General features: G+C 42.6%; 1 protein-coding gene across 1 annotated transcript in view; it reads left to right on the top strand.

Annotated features, from left to right (window-relative positions):
- LOC129826697 (PI-PLC X domain-containing protein 3-like) overlaps positions 1-20,256 on the top strand; it is a 62,951-nt gene extending 42,695 nt beyond the window's left edge. Inside the window, exons 4-6 of the mRNA XM_055887705.1 lie at positions 118-293; positions 424-525; positions 19,899-20,256. Coding sequence (XP_055743680.1) covers positions 118-293; positions 424-525; positions 19,899-20,055 — 435 coding nt within the window. The 3' untranslated portion in view covers positions 20,056-20,256. The remainder of the gene's footprint in view (positions 1-117; positions 294-423; positions 526-19,898) is intronic.
- Positions 20,257-22,023: the final 1,767 nt, after the last annotated feature.

Here is a 22,023-nt window from a genome sequence, read left to right as displayed (position 1 = left end):
CAGTGTGGTTGTTAGTTACTTTGTGGCTGTGCTGGCTATCGATCACTCTGCAGAACGTATCTGCTACTATGGCTCTGGAAGTTTCCTAAAGACAAAAGTTTCTCTCCCTTCCTCTAGGTGAGTCTCCAGTACCTGTGGGAGAATGAGTACCAGGTATTGGTGTTCTATCATAGTCCTATGGCCCTGGAGGTGCCCTTCCTGTGGCCGGGTCAGATGATGCCGGCTCCCTGGGCCAACACCACTGACCCTGACAAGCTGATCCAGTTCCTCCAGGCCTCTGTGGCTGACCGCAGGTCTGACTGTTCCTTTATCTTTCACCCTGTCTTTTCCTGGTCAGGGTGGTGACTTAAACAGGGAAAAGCACTTATTGCGTCTTTAATTGTGGCTGTATAGTAAGGTTTGATGTGATTTGTGTGATTGCAGGAGGAAGGGAACATTCTTTGTCTCCCAAGTGGTCCTGACACCTAAGGCCAGTACTGTCATGAAAGGAGTCGCTAGCGGACTGAGGGAGACCATTACAGAAAGGTGAGTCTGTGTGTCCCTGTCTCTTTGTCTGTCCCTGTCCCTGTCTCTGTCCCTGTCTCTGTGTGTGTCCCTGTCCCTGTCTCTGTGTGTGTCTCTGTCTGTGTGTGTCTCTGTCCCTGTCTCTGTGTATGTGTGTCTCTGTGTGTCCCTGTCTCTGTGTGTCTCCGTCTCTGTCCCTGTCTCTGTCCCTGTCTCTGTGTGTGTCTCTGTGTGTGTCTCTGTGTGTGTCTCTGTGTGTGTCTCTGTGTCTGTGTGTCTCTGTGTCTGTGTGTCTCTGTGTCTCTGTGTCTGTGTGTCTCTGTGTCTGTGTGTCTCTGTGTCTGTGTGTCTCTGTGTGTCTCTGTGTCTCTGTGTCTCTGTGTCTCTGTGTCTCTGTGTCTCTGTGTCTCTGTGTCTCTGTCTGTGTGTCTCTGTGTCTGTGTGTCTCTGTGTCTGTGTGTCTCTGTGTCTGTGTGTGTCTGTGTGTCTCTGTGTCTGTGTGTGTCTGTGTGTCTGTGTGTGTGTTTCTGTGTCTGTGTGTGTGTCTCTGTGTCTGTGTGTGTGTCTCTGTGTCTGTGTGTGTGTGTCTCTGTGTCTGTGTGTGTGTGTGTGTCTCTGTGTCTGTGTGTGTGTGTGTCTCTGTGTCTGTGTGTGTGTGTGTCTCTGTGTCTGTGTGTGTGTGTGTCTCTTTGTCTGTGTGTGTGTGTCTCTTTGTCTGTGTGTGTGTGTCTCTTTGTCTGTGTGTGTGTGTCTCTTTGTCTGTGTGTGTGTGTCTCTTTGTCTGTGTGTGTGTGTCTCTTTGTCTGTGTGTGTGTGTCTCTGTGTCTGTGTGTGTGTGTCTCTGTGTCTGTGTGTGTCTCTGTGTCTGTGTGTGTCTCTTTGTCTGTGTCTCTGTCTCTGTGTGTGTCTCTGTCTCTGTGTGTGTGTGTCTCTGTGTCTCTGTCTCTGTGTGTCTCTGTCTCTGTGTGTGTCTGTCTCTGTGTGTCTCTGTGTGTCTGTCTCTCTCTCTCTCTCTCTGTGTCTGTCTGTGCGTCTCTCAGTCTCTCTGTCTCTCTCTCTCTCTCTCTCTGTGTCTGTCTGTGCGTCTCTCTGTCTCTGTGTGTGTGCGTCTTTCTCTGTGTGTGTGTGTGCGTCTCTCCGTGTCTCTGTCTAGCTCGGTTTCTCTCTCTATCTCTCTCAATTCAATGAAAGGGTGTTATTGTTATGGGAAACATATGTTTACATTGCCAAGCAAATGGAATAGACAATAAACAAAAGGGAAATAAACAAGTGAAACATTAGGGAACACAACATAAAGTTTTTAAACAAATATACACATTTCAAATGTTATGTTATTGGGTATATACAGTGTTGTAACAATGTGCAAGTAGTTGAAGTATGAAAGGGAAAATAAACATACATATGTTCTATTTACAATGTCTTTACTCCACTGGTTGCCCTTTTCTCATGGCAACGGGCCATACATCTTGCTGCTGGGATTGCATACTGCGGTATATATGATGACAGGCTCGATTCGGTCTTATGTAGCAAAATTTGAAATGTTAAAAAAAAAAGTTTTACATTGGATAAAAGTAGAGAGCTAGAGAATGGTATATAATGTACTACAGTTGAGGAACAATGGGAAAGTAATTCTTCTTTGAAAGATGATAAACTTGTAGCCTCACTTTTGAGGAATTGGCTCTTGAATGTTTTGGTGTCTACTGGAGAGCTCTTTGTCAACATCGTTCACACCCTCTTAAGCTTTAGCCCCACCCATCTCTTTAAGGATTCCCATGTGAGCGTATGTACTGAACAGCCAAAGATGTCAAGACTAAAGGCTGGCTTACACTACGGGTGTGTTCGTACATTTAATCTGGAGTCCCAGTGTGCTCTGGGATTTCCTAAACAGATTGTCCGTCTGTAAATTCAGAGCACACACTGGACGCTCTGGCCGCGGTGTAGCGTTGAACCGAACGTTCTGACCAGACAACAGCAGTCAAGCACCCAAGCTAACTGGCTAACATTGGCTAGCTTGCTCACTCTGACCATTTACTTCCGCTATCAAAGCTGGTTAGGCTCTTTTTTATGTTATCCACAGCCTGGGTGACTGCAACTGTGCCACTGTAAATAATTTAATTACACTTTTTTACCAACATTTACTGACACCCGCCATATTCAACGGGTTTTGAGCGTTCATAAATTTCTCAGTTATTCTGCGCTCTGGCACAGTCAGACGAGAGCGCTCGGAAATCAGAGTAGATAGCCAGAGCTACGTCTAATCACAGTTGTCGCAGTGACATCATAAACATTCTATTGAATTAGTTACTTGCATAGTGGAGTCTTTTGTTTAGATATCTCGCTAGCTGACAATTAACCATAATCCCAACTCATAACTTTACTACCCTGCATGAATCAGCAGGTAGCTAACCAACCAGGTTCAATGTTAGCTAGCTAACAATAGTTTATAATTAGCAATGCAAATGGCTCTGAGATAAGAATAATATTACTACACAGATCATACATGTAACTGTAGCTAGCGAACAGGACACTAACTTGAAATGAAAATTACTTTCTGACAAAATTAGAAACTTATAGTATCTGAAAATGTAGCTAGTTATACTCTTAATCGTATACATGGATGAACGCTTCTCCTTCTCTGTCACAGATGCCATGGTTGCCCTTAGTTTGAAGATGTAATCCGGAGAGAGGGGATTTATACAACAGCTTACTGTGTGTTCCCTTTTCAACTCCATCTGCATTTTTGCAATCAAACGCCATCATTTTCTCATTAGCTATCATACTCTAATTCCACTGATTTCAGAACTTGGTCTGAAAGAGAGAAAAACTTATTCAGTTCTACTACGTGACATCTATAAAAAAAGCAGCGTTCGAAAGGATTACTTACACATACTGACCCGCTGATATTGTAGACAGATGCTAGCTACATGGCAGACCAATCCCAACTCATCTCTCGGCATGTCCAGCCCACTCTTTATCTCAGCCAATCATGGCTAGCGGGAAGATTGCTGACTTTCTCCGTGGCTAAACCAACTAGGCTCATAATTGAACCATTTTATTTGTATTTACAGATGGCATACGAGTTTGTCATTAAAGCCCATGATAGTTGACATGTTCCAGAATGCATCTCTGACAAAATAAAAAAACATTTTGATGAAACAAAGTTTGTTCAAATGGCTCTCCTGTGAAGTAGTGACGCGTGACATACACCTAGTTTCCTGAAACGAGTCACTTATGTGTCTATTGTGATACATTTGGCAGGAGGATAGGAAGTGTAGCTCAGTTTACATCTCATTTTGTGGGCAGTGGGCACATATCCTGTCTTCTCTCAAGAGCCAGGTCTGCCTATGGTGGCCTCTCTCAATAGCAGTCTGTACATAGTCAAGGATTTTCGTAATTTGTGGTCAGTCACAGTGGTCAGGTATTCTGCGACTGTGTACTCTCTGTTTAGGGCCAGATAGCATTCCAACTTGCAATTTTGTTGGGGTTGATTCTTTCTAGTATGTCAAATAGTTATTTTCACTTTCTCATAATTTGGTTTTGTCCAAATGTGTTTCCTTCAGAGCTCCCGAACCAGCTGGCTCTGGAGACTCTTCTCTAGGTTAATCTCTCTGTAGGTGAGGGCTTTGTGGTGGAATGTGTGGGCATCACTTCCTTTTAGGTGGTTGTAGAATTGAACAACTATTTTCAGGATGTTGATAACTAGTAGGTATAATCCTAATTCTGCTCTGCATGCATTGTTTGGGTTTTTGCGTTGTACACAGTATTTTTGCAGAATTCTGCATGCAGTCTCAATTTTGGGGCTCCCAAGTGGCGCAGCGGTCTAAGGAACTTCATCTCAGTGCTAGAGGCGTCACTACAGACCCTGGTTTGATCCTGTATCGCCACCGGCTTTGATTGGGAGTCCCGCGTCGCCCAGCGTCGTCTGGGTTAGGGTTTGGCCAGGGTAGGCCATCATTATGAATAAGAATTTATTCTTATTACTGACTTGCCTGGTAAACGTTGAAGAAAATATGTTTGTCCCATTTTGTGAATTATTGGTTGGTGAGTGGACCCCAGACCACACAACCATAGAGGGCAATGGGTTCACGTCTGACCGAATCTGTGCAGAAGATCTAGGTGCTGCTGTTGACTTTCCTTGGTTGGGGACAGAAGCACCAGATAATCTGCAAACAGCAGACAGTCCAGTAGGGTGAGGCCGGATGCTGCAGACTGTTCTAGTGCCCTCACCAATTTAAAAATAAAAATGGACAAATACAAAACAAGTTTCAGTATCATACAATACGCTAAAAAACAAGATATAGATTCATCAATAATGGCTGTAGATGCCGAAAAGTCTTTCGACCATCTTGAATGGCCTCTTCATTTCAAAACTTTCCAGCTGAAATACATTTAATACAAATATAATAAAACATATCCTAAAGTAAAATATAAACAATACATTATCTGATGGAATTGCTTTAGAAAGGGGCACTAGACAGGGATTCTACCCTTTTGTTTGCAATGGTATTTGAACCACTTGCAGAAAGAATTCGACTGGACCCAAATGTAACGGATATCAGTATTGGTAAACTTTTAATATAAACTAAACTTATTTGCTGGTGGTCTCCTGATTATACCTGACCAATATTAAAAACTCAATGCCTCCGTTCCTAAAAATATTTTAGGAATACTCTTAAACCTTGGATATATATAATTAACCCAGTTAGGATCACCGTTTTATTTTAAGAAAGTGAAATGTCAGGATAATAGTAGAGTAGCCATTTTGCCACAAATTTGGAAGTATGCTTGGGTTCATTGTCCATTTGGAAGACCCATTTGCGACCAAGCTTTAACTTCCTGACTGATGTCTTGATGTTGCTTCAATATATCCACAAAGTTTTCCTCCTCATGATGCCATCTATTTTGTGAAGTGCACCAGTCCCTCCTGCAGCAAAGCACCCCCAAAACATGATGCTGCCACCGTGCTTCATGGTTGGGATGGTGTTCTACAGCTTGAAAGCTTCCCCCTTTTTCCTCCAAACATAACGATGGTCAGTATGGCCAAACAATTCTGGTTTTGTTTCATCAGACCAGAGGACATTTCTCCAAAAAGTACAATATTTGTCCCCATGTGCAGTTGCAAACCGTAGTATGGCTTTTTTATGGAGGTTTTGGAGCCGTGGCTTCTTCCTTGCTGAGCGGACTTCCAGATTATGTCGATATAGGACTCGTTTTACTGTGGATATAGATACTTTTGTACCCGTTTCCTCCAGCATCTTCACAAGGTCCTTTGCTGTTGTTCTGGGATTGATTTGCACTTTTGGCACCAAAGTACGTTCAACTCTAGGAGACAGAACGCGTCTCCTTCCTGAGCGGTATGACGGCTGTATGGTCCAATGGTATTTATACTTGGGTACTATTGGTTGTACAGATGAACGTGGAACCTTCAGGCATTTGGAAATTGCTCCCAAGGATGAAACAGACGTGTGGTCTACAATTTTTTTTCTGAAGTCTTGGCTGATTTCTTTTGATTTTCCCATGATGTCAAGCAAAGAGGCATTGAGTTTGATGGTAGGCCTTGAAATCCACAGGTAAACCTCAAATTGACTCAAATGATGTCAATTAGCCTATCAGAAGCTTCTAAAGCCATGACATAATTTTCTGGAATTTTCCAAGCTGTTTAAAGGCACAGTCAACTTAGTGTATGGAAACTTCTGACCCACTGGACTTGGGATACAGTGAAATAATTTGTCTGTAAACATTTTTTTTTTAAATTACGTGTCATGCACAAAGTAGATGTCCCAACCGAGTTGTCAAAACTATAGTTTGTTAACAAGAAATTTGTGGAGTGGCTGAAAAACGAGTTTTAATGACTCCAATCTAACATGCTGACCAGACCGGACACGTCGCGTGCGCGAGAGTCGCAAAATAAATTTAGAAATCCATGTTATTCAATTACAACTTCCTGTTGAATCTGCAGACGTGTTGCTGTGCGTTTTGTTGCTGTGCGTTTTGCTGCCAACTTTACTTTACTTTGCTAGCTGACAACTTTACGTTTTTTGTTTTTGTTTCTGTTTTTAATTACCGTTTATATTTTTAGTTTTTCCATCGCAACTTTTTTCCCTCATTCAACTTTTTCACTCCGGACGCTTTATCTGGACATGGTTCGTCAACACCTTCAACAGCCGAAGCTAAGTAGTAACATTAACATGATGTCTTCTAATTGCAGTCGCTGTACTCATAATATACAGGAGAACGATCGCCTTACGGCGAAAATAGCTGTGCTGCAAGCCCAGCTTCAGACGCAATTGTTAGGCAAGGGTAATTTCAGTGTAGGAAAGGAAGAAACAGCGTCTGTGCCACCAGTAAGTACAGATAGTAACGTTAGTATAAATCCCCCCGCACAGTCCCCGCAGCCGGACAACTTTCTCATGGCTTCTGGAGGGAAATGCTGTTGGAATGCTCAACCGGTGTCGCTCATTCAGCCGACAGAAACTTTCAACCGGTTTTCCCCATTATGTAGCGAGTCGGAGTCTGAGTCTGAGTCTTCTCTTGTCTCTACTCCTCCCGTTACGGGGTCTGAGACGCCGAAGGCTCCCACCATTAGCTCTGACAAATTGAAAACCCTAGTCATTGGCGACTCCATTACCCGCAGTATTAGACTTAAAACGAATCACCCAGCGATCATACACTGTTTACCAGGGGGCAGGGCTACCGACGTTAAGGCTAATCTTAAGATGGTGCTGGCTAAAGCTAAATCTGGCGAGTGTAGAGAGTATAGAGATATTGTTATCCACGTCGGCACCAACAATGTTAGGATGAAACAGTCAGAGGTCACCAAGTGCAACATAGCTTCAGCGTGTAAATCAGCTAGAAAGATGTGTCGGCATCGAGTAATTGTCTCTGGCCCCCTCCCAGTTAGGGGGAGTGACGAGCTCTACAGCAGAGTCTCAGCACTCAATCGCTGGTTGAAAACTGTTTTCTGCCCCTCCCAAAAGATAGAATTTGTAGATAATTGGCCCTCTTTCTGGGACTCACCCACAAACAGGACCAAGCCTGACCTGCTGAGGAGTGACGGACTCCATCCTACCTGGAGGGGTGCTCTCATCTTATCTACCAACATAGATAGGGCTCTAACTCCTTTAGCCCCACAATGAAATAGGGTGCAGGCCAGGCAGCAGGCTGTTAACCAACCTGCCAGCTTAGTGGAGTCTGCCAATAGCACAGTCAGTGTAGTCAGCTCAGCCATACCCATTGAGACTGTGTCTGTGCCTCGACCTAGGTTGGGCAAAACTAAACATGGCGGTGTTCGCCTTAGCAATCTTATTAGGATAAAGACCTCCTCCATTCCTGCCATTATTGAAAGAGATCGTGATACCTCACATCTCAAAATAGGGTTACTTAATGTTAGATCCCTCACTTCAAAGGCAGTCATAGTCAATGAACTAATCACTGATCATAATCTTGATGTGATTGGCCTGACTGAAACATGGCTTAAGCCTGATGAATTTACTGTGTTAAATGAGGCCTCACCTCCTGGTTACACTAGTGACCATATCTCCCGTGCATCCCGCAAAGGCGGAGGTGTTGCTAACATTTACGATAGCAAATTTCAATTTACAAAAGAAAAAATGGCGTTTTCGTCTTTTGAGCTTCTAGTCATGAAATCTATGCAGCCTACTCAATCACTTTTTATACCTACTGTTTACAGGCCTCCTGGGCCATATACAGCGTTCCTCTCTGAGTTTCCTGAATTCCTATCAGACCTTGTAGTCATAGCAGATCATATTCTAATTTTTGGTGATTTTAATATTCACATGGAGAAGTCCACAGACCCACTCCAAAAGTCTTTCGGAGCCATCATCGACTCAGTGGGTTTTGTCCAACATGTCTCTGGACCTACTCACTGCCACATTCATACTCTGGACCTAGTTTTGTCCCATGGAATAAATGTTGTATTTCTTAATGTTTTTCCACATAATCCTGGACTATCGGACCACCATTTTATTACGTTTGCAATCGCAACAAATAATCTGCTCAGACCCCAACCAAGGAGCATCAAAAGTCGTGCTATAAATTCTCAGACAACAAAAAAATTCCTTGATGCCCTTCCAGACTCCTTCTGCCTACCCAAGGACGTCAGAGGACAAAAATCAGTTAACCACTTAACTGAGGAACTCAATTTAACCTTGCGCAATACCCTAGATGCAGTTGCACCCCTAAAAACGAAAAACATTTGTCATATGAAACTAGCTCCCTGGTATACAGAAAATACCCGAGCTTTGAAGCAAGCTTCCAGGAAATTGGAACGGAAATGGCGCCACACCAAACTGGAAGTCTTCCGACTAGCTTGGAAAGACAGTACCGTGCAGTACCGAAGAGCCCTCACTGCTGCTCGATCATCCTACTTTTCCAACTTAATCGAGGAAAATAAGAACAATCCAAAATTTCTTTTTGATACTGTTGCAAAGCTAACTAAAAAGCAGCATTCCCCAAGAGAGGATGGCTTTCACTTCAGCAGTAATAAATTCATGAACTTCTTTGAGGAAAAGATCATGACCATTAGAAAGCAAATTACGGACTCCTCTTTGAATCTGCGTATTCCTCCAGGGCTTAGCTGTCCTGGATCTGCACAGCTCTGCGAGGGCCTGGGATCGGGAGAGACACTTAAGTGTTTTAGTACTATATCTCTTGACACAATGATGAAAATAATCATGGCCTCTAAACCTTCAAGCTGCATACTGGATCCTATTCCTACTAAACTGCTGAAGGAGCTGCTTCCTGTGCTTGGCCCTCCTATGTTGAACATAATAAACAGCTCTCTATCCACCGGATGTGTACCAAACTCACTAAAAGTGGCAGTGATAAAGCCTCTCTTGAAAAAGCCAAACCTTGACCCGGAAAATATAAAAAACTATCGGCCTATATCGAATCTTCCATTCCTCTCAAATTTTAGAAAAAGCTGTTGCGCAGCAACTCACTGCCTTTCTGAAGACAAACAATGTATACGAAATGCTTCAGTCTGGTTTTAGACCCCATCATAGCACTGAGACTGCACTTGTGAAGGTGGTAAATGACCTTTTAATGGCGTCAGACCGAGGCTCTGCATCTGTCCTCGTGCTACTAGACCTTAGTGCTGCCTTTGACACCATCGATCACCACATTCTTTTGGAGAGACTGGAAACCCAAATTGGTCTACACGGACAAGTTCTGGCCTGGTTTAGATCTTACCTGTCGGAAAGATATCAGTTTGTCTCTGTGAATGGTCTGTCCTCTGACAAATCAACTGTACATTTCGGTGTTCCTCAAGGTTCCGTTTTAGGACCACTATTGTTTTCACTATATATTTTACCTCTTGGGGATGTTATTCGAAAACATAATGTTAACTTTCACTGCTATGCGGATGACACACAGCTGTACATTTCAATGAAACATGGTGAAGCCCCAAAATTGCCCTCGCTAGAAGCCTGTGTTTCAGACATAAGGAAGTGGATGGCTGAAAACTTTCTACTTTTAAACTCGGACAAAACAGAGATGCTTGTTCTAGGTCCCAAGAAACAAAGAGATCTTCTGTTAAATCTGACAATTCATCTTGATGGTTGTAAAGTCGTCTCAAATAAAACTGTGAAGGACCTCGGCGTTACTCTTGACCCTGATCTCTCTTTTGACGAACATATCAAGACTGTTTCAAGGACAGCTTTTTTCCATCTACGTAACATTGCAAAAATCAGAAATTTTCTGTCCAAAAATGATGCAGAAAAATTAATCCATGCATTTGTTACTTCTAGGTTAGACTACTGCAATGCTCTACTTTCCGGCTACCCGGATAAAGCACTAAATAAACTTCAGTTAGTGCTAAATACGGCTGCTAGAATCCTGACTAGAACCAAGAAATTTGATCATATTACTCCAGTGCTAGCTTCCCTACACTGGCTTCCTGTTAAGGCAAGGGCTGATTTCAAGGTTTTACTGTTAACCTATAAAGCGTTACATGGGCTTGCTCCTACCTATCTTTCCGAGTTGGTCCTGCCGTACATACCAATACGTACGCTACGGTCACAAGACGCAGGCCTCCTAATTGTCCCTAAAATTTCTAAGCAAACAGCGGGAGGCAGGGCTTTCTCCTATAGATCTCCATTTTTATGGAACAGTCTGCCTACCCATGTGAGAGACGCAGACTCGGTCTCAACCTTTAAGTCTTTACTGAAGACTTATCTCTTCAGTAGGTCATATGATTGAGTGTAGTCTGGCCCAGGAGTGTGAAGGTGAACGGAAAGGCTCTGGAGCAACGAACCGCCCTTGCTGTCTCTGCCGGGCCGGTTCCCCTCTCTCCACTGGGATTCTCTGCCTCTAACCCTGTTACTGGGGCTGAGTCACTGGCTTGCTGGTGCTCTTTCATGCCGTCCCTAGGAGGGGTGCGTCACTTGAGTGGGTTGAGTTACTGACGTGAACTTCCTGTCTGGGTTGGCGCCCCCCCTTGGTTGTGCTGTGGTGGAGACCTTTGTGGGCTATACTCGGCCTTGTCTCAGGATTGTAAGTTGGTGGTTGAGGATATCCCTCTAGTGGTGTGGGGGCTGTGCTTTGGCAGAGTGGGTGGGGTTATATCCTTCCTGTTTGGCCCTGTCCGGGGGTTTCTTCGGATGGGGCCACAGTGTCTCCTGACCGCTACTGTCTCAGCCTCCAGTATTTATGCTGCAGTAGTTTATGTGTCGGGGGGCTAGGGTCAGTTGGTTATACCTGGAGTACTTCTCCTGTCTTATCCAGTGCCCTGTGTGAATTTAAGTATGCTCTCTCTAATTCTCTCGTTCTCTCTTTCTCTCTGAGAACCTGAGCCCTAGGACCATACGTCGGGACTACCGGCCGTGGTGACTCCTTGCTGCCCCCAGTCCGCCTGGCCTTGCTGTTATTCCAGTTTCAACTCTTCTGCCTGCGGTTATGGAACCCCTACCTGTCCCAGACCTGCTGTTTTCAACTCTTAATGATCGGCTATGAAAAGCCAACTGAGATTTATTCCTGATTATTATTTGACCATGCTTGTCATTTATGAACATTTTGAAAATCTTGGCTCTCTCTAATTTTCTCCTTCTCTCTTTCTTTCTCTCGGAGGACCTGGGCCCTAGGACCATGCGTCGGGACTGCCGCCCGTGGTGACTCCTTGCTGTCCCCAGTCCGCCTGGCCTTGCTGCTATTCCAGTTTCTGCTGTTCTGCCTGCGGTTATGGAACCGCCACCTGTCCCAGACCTGTTGTTTTTCAACTCTTAATGATCAGCTATGAAAAGCCAACTGAAAATTATTCATGATTATTATTTGACCATGCTTGTCACTTATGAACATTTTTGAACATCTTGGCATAGTTCTGTTATAATCTCCACCCGGCACAGCCAGAAGAGGACTGGCCACCCCTCATAGCCTGGTTCCTCTCTAGGTTTCTTCCTAGGTTTTGGCCTTTCTAGGGAGTTTTTCCTAGCCACCGTGCTTCTACACCTGCATTACTAGCTGTTTGGGGTTTTAGGCTGGGTTTCTGTACAGCACTTCGAGATATTAGCTGATGTACGAAGGGCTATATAAAATAAAATTGATTGATTGATTGAATTATTGCACCCACACTGCTCGTGCGCGCCAACGAGCGTCTGCGATGCCATGGGCTAAAATAGAATTCCTTTCTATTTCTGACGCAGATCGTGCTGAAAGTCCTGCCTCTCCCATCTCATTGGTTTATAGAAGCAATTACCCACGTGGGTGATTGAAAGATGAAATGTTTTGCCGGTTGTCGTGGTAAAAGTGTAGATGCCAATCACCATATTATTTCAAAGATGAATAAGCCTGGAAGGAAGAGAGATTACTAGAAATGATTCGGTTGGCCGTTTTATGTGTGGATTAATTGTCGGCGTAGAAGACCTTGTGCATTTCAGGTAAAATAACAACTCAATGTTTATATCCCAGGACTAATTAGCTAGCAACAGCAAGCTAGCTAAATAGGACAAATTAGCTAGCAAGTGCAAGCTAACTAGCTCAATTGCCATATCTTTAATGCTTTTAGACCTGTCCCCAAATTAATGTTATTGGTTCAGAGTTTGTTTTGATATTTTAACCTGCGTGTCGTGATCGCGTTTGGTGTAGGGGGACAAAATAAATATATGCATGATAGCGCACGATGGCGCACGCTCGTAGCAGGTTTGGGTTCCGTGTTAGTGTATGTAAACTTCCGACTTCAACTGTATAATGATAACTTTATCCAGTTACTCAACAATATGAAAGCAGTGGCTTGTGAAAGTATTCACCCCCTTGGCATTTTTCCTGTTTTGTTGCCTTACAACCTGGAATTAAAATTAATTTTGGGGGGGTTTGTATCATTTGATTTACACAACATGCCTAACACTTTGAAGATGCAACTTTTTTTCTTGTGAAACAAACAAGAAATACGACAAAAAAACAGAACTTGAGGGTGCATAACTATTTACCCCTCAAAAAGTCAATACTTTGTAGAGCAGAAATTACAGCTGCAAGTCTCTTGGGGTATGTCTATATAAGCTTGGTACATCTAGCCACTGGGATTTTTGTCCATTCTTCAAGGCAAACTGCTTCAGCTCCTTTAAGTTGGATGGGTCATACCACATATTCTCAATTGGATTGAGGTCTGGGCTTTGACTAGGCCATTGCAAGACATTTTAAATGTTTCCTCTTAAACCACTTGAGTGTTGCTTTTGCAGTTTGCTTAGGGTTATTGTCCTGCTGGAAGGTGAACCTCCATCCCAGTCTCAAATCTCTGGATGACTGAAACAGGTTTCCCTCAAGAATTTCCCTGTATTTAGCGCCACCCTTCAATTCTGACCAGTCTCCCAGTCCCCGCAGATGAAAAACATCCCCATAGCTTGATGGTGCCACCACCATGCTTCACTGTGGGGATAGGGTTCTCAGGGTGATGAGGTGTTGGGTTTGTGAAAGACATGGCACTTTCCTTGATGACCAAAAAGCTACATTTTAGTCTCATCTGACCAGAGTACCTTCTTCCATATGTTTGGGGAGTCTCCCACATGCCTTTGTGAAAACCAAACGTGTTTGCCAATTTTTTTTCTTTAAGCAATGTCTTTTTTATGGCCACTCTTCTGTAAAGCCCAGCTCTGTGGAGTGTACGGCTTAAAGTGGTCCTTTGGACAAATACTCCAATCTCTGCTGTGGCGCTTTGCAGCTCCTTCAGGGTTATCTTTGGTCTCTTTGTTGCCTCTCTGATTAATGCCCTCCTTGCCTGGTCCATGAGTTTTGGTGGGTGGCCCTCTTTTGGTAGGTTTGTTGTGGTGCCATATTCTTTCCATTTTTTAAATAATGGATTTAATGGTGCTCCGTGGGATGTTCAAAGTTTCTGATATTTTCTTATAACCCAACCCTGATCTGTTCTTCTCCACAACTTTGTCCCTGACCTGTTTGGAGAGTTCCTTGGTCTTCATGGTGTCACTTGCTTGGTGGTGCCCCTTGCTTGCTTGGTGTTGCAGACTCTGGGGCCTTTAAATACAGGGGTATGTGTATGTGTGTGTGTATGTGTGTGTGTGTGTGTGTATGTGTGTATGTGTGTATGTGTGTATGTGTGTGTGTGTATGTGTGTGTATGTGTGTATGTGTATGTGTGTGTATGTGTGTGTATGTGTGTATATGTGTGTATATGTGTGTATATGTGTGTATATGTGTGTATATGTGTGTATATGTGTGTATATGTGTGTATATGTATATACTGCTCAAAAAAATAAAGGGAACACTTAAACAACACAATGTAACTCCAAGTCAATCACACTTCTGCGAAATCAAACTGTCCACTTAGGAAGCAACACTGATTGACAATAAATTTCACATGCTGCTGTGCAAATGGAATAGACAAAAGTTGGAAATTATAGGCAATTAGCAAGACACCCCCAAAAAAGGAGTGATACTGCAGGTGGTGACCACAGACCACTTCTCAGTTCCTATGCTTCCTGGTTGATGTTTTGGTCACTTTTGAATGCTGGCGGTGCTCTCACTCTAGTGGTAGCATGAGACGGAGTCTACAACCCACACAAGTGGCTCAGGTAGTGCAGTTCATCCAGGATGGCACATCAATGCGAGCTGTGGCAAAAAGGTTTGCTGTGTCTGTCAGCGTAGTGTCCAGAGCATGGAGGCGCTACCAGGAGACAGGCCAGTACATCAGGAGATGTGGAGGAGGCCGTAGGAGGGCAACAACCCAGCAGCAGCACCGCTACCTCCGCCTTTGTGCAAGGAGGTGCACTGCCAGCGCCCTGCAAAATGACCTCCAGCAGGCCACAAATGTGCATGTGTCAGCATATGGTCTCACAAGGGGTCTGAGGATCTCATCTCGGTACCTAATGGCAGTCAGGCTACCTCTGGCGAGCACATGGAGGGCTGTGCGGCCTCACAAAGAAATGCCACCCCACACCATGACTGACTCATCGCCAAACCGGTCATGCTGGGGGATGTTGCAGGCAGCAGAACGTTCTCCATGGCGTCTCCAGACTCTGTCACATCTGTCACATGTGCTCATGTGCTCAGTGTGAACCTGCTTTCATCTGTGAAGAGCACAGGGCGCCAGTGGCGAATTTGCCAATCTTGGTGTTCTCTGACAAATGCCAAACGTCCTGCACGGTGTTGGGCTGTAAGCACAACCCCCACCTGTGGACGTCGGGCCCTCATACCACCCTCATGGAGTCTGTTTCTGACTGTTTGAGCAGACACATGCACATTTGTGGCCTGCTGGAGGTCATTTTGCAGGGCGCTGGCAGTGCACCTCCTTGCACAAAGGCGGAGGTAGCGGTCCTGCTGCTGGGTTGTTGCCCTCCTACGGCCTCCTCCACGTCTCCTGATGTACTGGCCTGTCTCCTGGTAGCGCCTCCATGCTCTGGACACTACGCTGACAGACACAGCAAACCTTTTTGCCACAGCTCGCATTGATGTGCCATCCTGGATGAACTGCACTACCTGAGCCACTTGTGTGGGTTGTAGACTCCGTCTCATGCTACCACTAGAGTGAGAGCACCGCCAGCATTCAAAAGTGACCAAAACATCAGCCAGGAAGCATAGGAACTGAGAAATGGTCTGTGGTCACCACCTGCAGTATCACTCCTTTTTTGGGGGTGTCTTGCTAATTGCCTATAATGTCCACCTTTTGTCTATTCCATTTGCACAACAGCATGTGAAATTTATTGTCAATCAGTGTTGCTTCCTAAGTGGACAGTTTGATTTCACAGAAGTGTGATTGACTTGGAGTTACATTGTGTTGTTTAAGTGTTCCCATTATTTTTTTGAGCAGTATATATATATATATATACACATACATACATACATACATACATACATACACACACACAGCTAATGAAGTCACTTAAACACTTAACAAGGAGTTGCAGAAAGTTTTGGAATGGGTGGCCAGTAAACTGGTCCTGATCATCTCTAAAACTAAGAACATTGTATTTCGTACCACTCATTCCCTAAACTCTAGACATAGGATGAATCTGGTAATGAGTGGTGTGACTGATGACGTTGAGACTAAATTACTTAGGTTGTAAACTGTCATGGTCAAAACATATAGATTCAAAAGTTGTAAAGATGAGGAGGGTTTTTTCATAATATTCTCTGCTTTTTTTTGACACCACACTCCACAAAGCAAGTCCCACAGGCTCTAGTTTAGTCTTATCTTGATTATTGTCCAGTCATGTGGTCAAGTGCTGCAAAGAAAGACCTAGTTAAGCTGCAGCTGGCCCAGAACAGAGCGGCACGTCTTGCTCTTCATTGTAATCGTTCATAAATACTATGCATGCCAGTCTCTCTTGGCTAACAGTTGAGGAGAGACTGACTGCATCACTACTGCTTTTTATAAGAAAGATTAATGAGATGAAATGTCCAAATGGTTTGCATAGTCAATTTACACACAGCTCTGACACACTTACCCCACCAGACATGCCACCAGGGGTCTTTTCACAGTCCTTTTCACAAACCAGAACAAATTAAAGTGAGCATACAGTATAATATAGAGGAATTATTGCATGGAACTCCCTGTCATCTCATAATGTTATATGAACCGAAAACCCGGTTTAAAAAACAAAACAGCACGGCACAACACTTCTCCACTATTTGACCTAGATATTGTATGTATTGATATGTGGGCGTTGTGCTGGTTTTAAATCTATGTAATTCTGTCCTTGAGCTGTTGTATTTTTAATGTTATATATTATGTTTTGTGTGGACCTCAGGCGGAGGTGCTGCTGTTTTCACAGCTAATGGGGATCATAATAAAATATCAAATACCATACATACTACATATAAAGTTAACCTCTTCCAAATATTTATTCTCGGTAATACCAATTACCCCACTGAAGACATTCTTTTAAAAAGTATACTTGGCCATAACATGCTTTTATATGGGCAAATAAAACAGAATAAAAACTTCTTCCTAAGTCAGAGGGTGCTTTTAACTTTCACTTGCCACCCAAGGTTTTTACTTGAGACATTGTTAAATGCACTTAAGAGGAACAATGGGTACATATTGAAGATGCACATGCTCACCTCCCAGAATCTTTTCACGTGTCTGTTTTCAAAGGATCAAGTTAAGAACATGAACAACTTCCTAGTTAAGAACACTATACCAATATGGAAGAACATTAAATGGATTCTACAACAACCAATATGAGTCCCATAAAACACAACCCTATGTAACAATCCTTGGATAGCTTTTCAGAATGCACTGATACATTGGATCACATGGGAAAATAAAGGCATACATTTATTTTAATAACAGAGTTAAAAGAACATTTTGGACTGTCCAATGTAGATATTTTCAAATACAGCACAATGACAGAGTCCTGTCTTAAGTATAAAACTAACAATGACTCCATAAGACATGCCTTCAGGGAATGCTATAAAGCCCAAAAGTTCTGGGTGGAGTTAGAAAGTTGGCTGTCTGTGATATTACGATGTAAATGTACTTTGAATCTGTCTGCATATTTCAAGACGTTATCTGAGGGGGCTATGAGATACCCGATGGGTTGGGCAATGCTCTCCTTGTTAATTCTCTTGAAAAAAACGTATACTTAACTGGAAATCAAACAATCCTCCATCATTAAGACAATGGAAAAATCGTACGCTTCATTATCTAAATATGGAAAGCGCATGGGTGACTGCCACATATCTGCTTATTGCACCATTTCTCTCAGAGAAAGGGTGAGAACAAGTGGGTCTGGGCATCGTGATGTTATTCTAATCCCCCCCCCTGCCAATAGGGGTAGTGTGCTTATATAGCAGTGTGCCATGCCAGGGGAATGTCTGTGTGGAAAATTGTATTGATTAATCTTCCCAGTATTTTAGCAGTCTGCAAATAGTGTCTCTGGATTGTCCCTGAGGAGCTTCTGTTTGTACTATTTGGGGGAGGTTATGGTTCTCTGTTTCCATTGTTGGGTTCAAGGACTCACACCGCTCAGTGAAAAGTGGAGTTGCAGCTGGGACATCTGTCCTAGCAAGCTTGGAAGAGCTGTAGCCCTAACTTGTCAGTGGTGTAAAGTACTTAAGTAAAAATACTTTAAAGTACTACTTAAGTAGTTTTTGGGGTTATCTGTACTTTACAATATACATTTTTGACAAATGTAACTTTTATTTCACTACATTCCTAAAGAAAATTCTGTACTTTTTACTCTGACACCCAAAAGTACTCGTTACATTTTGAATGGCTAGCAGGACAGGAAAATGGTCAAATTGTAATAAACACAAGGGGAGACAAAGAGCTGGTTTCAAGCGCAGGGCACAGCAGGTGTTTATTGCAAAGGACCACAGGAGGAGGCAGGTAGCTGGGTCCAGGGACAGGCAGAAGGTCATACACAGGGGGTCCAAAAGGGCAACAGTACAGGCAGGGAAAAGGCTAGTAACATAGTCTTGGAGATCAGGCAATAGGTAGACAACAGGCTAAAGTACAGGCAGGGAATTGGCAAAAGGTATCGTTAGTTTTTGCCTGCCTCACTATCATACACGGGAGGAGACAATCACGGGGAAAAGGTCACAAAACAAACAATACCTCAGTGATGGGGTGCATAGAACTGAACTAAAATATTGTGTGATAATGACATACAGGTGTGTGAAAAGATGATTAGAATTCAGGTGATTGGGATCTGGAGAGTGAGCTGCGTTTGGGGGATCTAGTTGTTTGAGGGTGTGAGTTGGAAGCAGACAAATTCATGGACTTATCAAGAGAACATCCCTGGTCATCCCTATTGCCTCTGATCTGGTGGACACACTAAACACACATGCATCATTTATAAATTATGTCTGAGTGTTGGAGTGTGCCCCTGGCTATCCGCAAATAAAAATAAAATGTGGCCGTGTGATATGCTTTAATATAGGGAATTTTAAATTATTTATACTTTTACCTTTACTTTCAATACTTAAGTATATTTTAGCAAGTACATTTACTTTTGGTACTTAAGTATATTTAAAACCAAATACTTTTAGACTTTTACTCAAGTGGTATTTTACTTTCACTTTTACTTAAGTCATTTTCTTTAAGGTATCTTTACTTTTCCTCAAGTATGATTATTGCATACTTTTCCCACCACTGCTAGTCATTGTCTTTAAAGTAAAATATCTAGATGTTATTGTAATGCAGTTTAGTTATTGTCTCTAAACATTGTTTCAGATTGAACATTACTCACTCAGTTCCAGGTTGGATGGTATGTTTAGGTTTCTGCTGTGCTTCTTCTGCTGGTTGTTGGTTTTCCAGGTTTGTTACTTCTTGGTTGTAAGAATCATAATAGTAGTAGTGGAAATGCAAATGGGATTACCATTAACAACAACTACAACAATATTAATGAGAATAATAATACATTAAATCAGTAGTAGTAGGCCAGTCTCAACTTGACTGAGAAGCCACATGGCAAGTTATGAAGATAAATATTATTGACATTACATTGCACTTTTCAATGGCCATCCCTCAGGTTGTGGCAGGAGGAAACATATCTGGCTGCCAAAACTGCACATTTTGGCTTTTCACCCAATATGTTTTCTCTAACGTAACAAAATGTGGAAAAACTCAAGGGGTCTGAATTCTTTCCAAATGCACTGTTACTTGAAATCCAAATGGCATACTCCAATATTTCACAATAACAAAGATCTGGAGGGCAGCCTTTTGCATCCCTCCCCAATGGTCCAAATGTAGATAATGTATGGACAATGCACCTGTAATGCCCCCCCCCCCCCCCCCCCCCAACAAAAAACTGTCACTCTGACATTAGACACATCAAAACCACTCAAAACAAAACAGCCACCTCTGAACCCACCTGAGGAAAGTCTCTCTCTCTTTCCTTACCCCCATCCTTTTCAGTGGCTAAGTATAACACTTAGAATTCACAAAAGATAGTGATGCAGGTGTGTGATGCATGTTTTCCCCTGCAGGGCTCTTCCACGTATGATGCTGTGGATCCGTGCCCAGAGGCCGGGAGAGAGCGGCATCAACATCATCACAGCTGACTTCGTAGAGCTGGGAGACTTCGTCAGTGCTGTCATCACTCTTAACTACCATATGGAAGACGAGGAAGAAAACGCCACCTGAGACTGACCGACGGGGTGGTTTAGAGTTCAATCCTCAGCCATGTGAGGCTACGCTCGCTCTCTCGCCCTTTCTCTTTGGTGTTCATTTTTAGGAAGAGAGGCGGTCCTCTGACTTTTCTAGGGCTACGATAGTTGACAGAGAGGGAGGAAGGAGGGAGCGAGTGAGCGGGGAGGGAGGGAGAGATGTGGGAGGTGGAGGAAGGTAGGTAGAGGGGGGGGGGGGGGGGAGAAAGAGGGAGAATGGACTTGATTGCTCGGTGAGAGAAACTTTTGTTTTTATATTTTCTGGGGGTCAAAAGGGCAATTGTTTTTTAATGACACTTCGCTTCACATCTGCTGTAACGATAACTGCTTCTATCCTCTGATCACACAAGCAATGTTCCTGGCCTTTCCACTTCTTGTGAGGCTAAGACTAGCTTATTAGAGTATTCTACAAACATAAATGTTGTTCGTATTTTAGTGACTGTGATGGTCAACCTTCATCAAAACTCATCTTCATTGGTGCAAGTAATACAGTTTATGGTCGTCAACCTGATTCGCATGTCAACTACTCACATATGGCATACAAATGTACTTGGCATACTAAACTTGCTTGGCATACACAATTCACTTAGGTTGCCACAATTTAATTTTGCAGAGCAAAGGTTTTGACCTCTTGAGAAAGTCAAAACTAGGATATTCTGAATATTTTGTCTCAGAATCGTTCCTGTCATCACAGTACATATATTGTTGCCTTCTCCCTGCACATTAGTTAATCTTCTTGTAAATGATTGACCTTTTCTTCTGTTTTGAAAGATGTATAGACTGTGAGCTCATCTCATCCTTGTGTTCATTTATATAGAATTGATTATATTAGAATAGATTAACTATCTGTTGCTCTACTTCTATTCAGCTGTTTGCCTGCTTTTTTTGCCTTCCATCTAGTAGACAGATGTTTCCCATGCTTTGCACCTATTGGGACAAACTGTAAATGCTCATCGAGGAAGGCAAATCGTATTTGAAGTGGCACTTGCAGCATAGTGAAGAATGATAGAATAAAACCTGTATCACTTTGTTTTTGCTTAAATTTCTATTACACATTATGCAAGCAAGAACATAATTGCATATGTATCAAACGCTTTCCCTCATTTCTCCAAAAAACAACTATTAAGATTATTGTGAACTAAAAAATAAGGAAATGTTACCTTTTTTTGAATGTGTATTTGTGTGTCTTGTGCGTAAACGGATCATTTCCAACTTTTTTTTCAGTTCTGTTTTTGTTTGAGAAAGAGAGACAGACAGACAGACAGACAGACTGAGGGAGAGATTCTTTAAGTGTGTGGGTTTTATGTGTATGGTTCAATGAGTTGTGAACATTTTCATAATATTTCTATGTGCCAATGACTGGATTATGATTTAATCTTAAATTATATTTCATATCATGTGAAAAGCTTGTATATAGTGTAAGTGCAATGGATTTATCACCATTTAATTGTAAATGAAAATGAATGCCAAGAAATGCTTCGACAGAAATATCTCAGTTTTAACAAATATATGGCCAAAACATGCTTTGTTGATCTGACAGTAAGACTATATTTTTTGTAACTAATTAACTGTGCATGAATCAAAAGATATTTGTAAATATATTGCTTGTCTCTCGGTGGATTCATTGATTTTGGATGACCAGACTAACTACTTGAGTTGTTTGCACTGCAACAGTTAAACACGACCAGACTTAGGACATTCAATAACTAAAACAATTTTACTTATTTTTTTTGGACTAAGTATATGTTTCACTTCGACTCTGAGAGACTATTATATACCCATGTAATAAACTTGAAAAACACAGTATAAAAATCAGCTTACTTTATAAGTCATCCAGTGTTGACATAATTCTACTTCATCCATATTGCAGTCATTGCCTTTCTGTTCTTTTATTTGTGATAAGTCTATCGCTGTAAAATTGTTGTAAAGACCAAACCTTGTGTGT

Source organism: Salvelinus fontinalis, chromosome 28 (assembly GCF_029448725.1).
Source record: "Salvelinus fontinalis isolate EN_2023a chromosome 28, ASM2944872v1, whole genome shotgun sequence".
Classification (NCBI taxonomy): Eukaryota; Metazoa; Chordata; class Actinopteri; order Salmoniformes; family Salmonidae; genus Salvelinus; species Salvelinus fontinalis.
The sequence above is the reverse complement of the archived record's forward strand: the minus strand, read 5'-3'. Positions and strand labels throughout refer to the sequence as shown.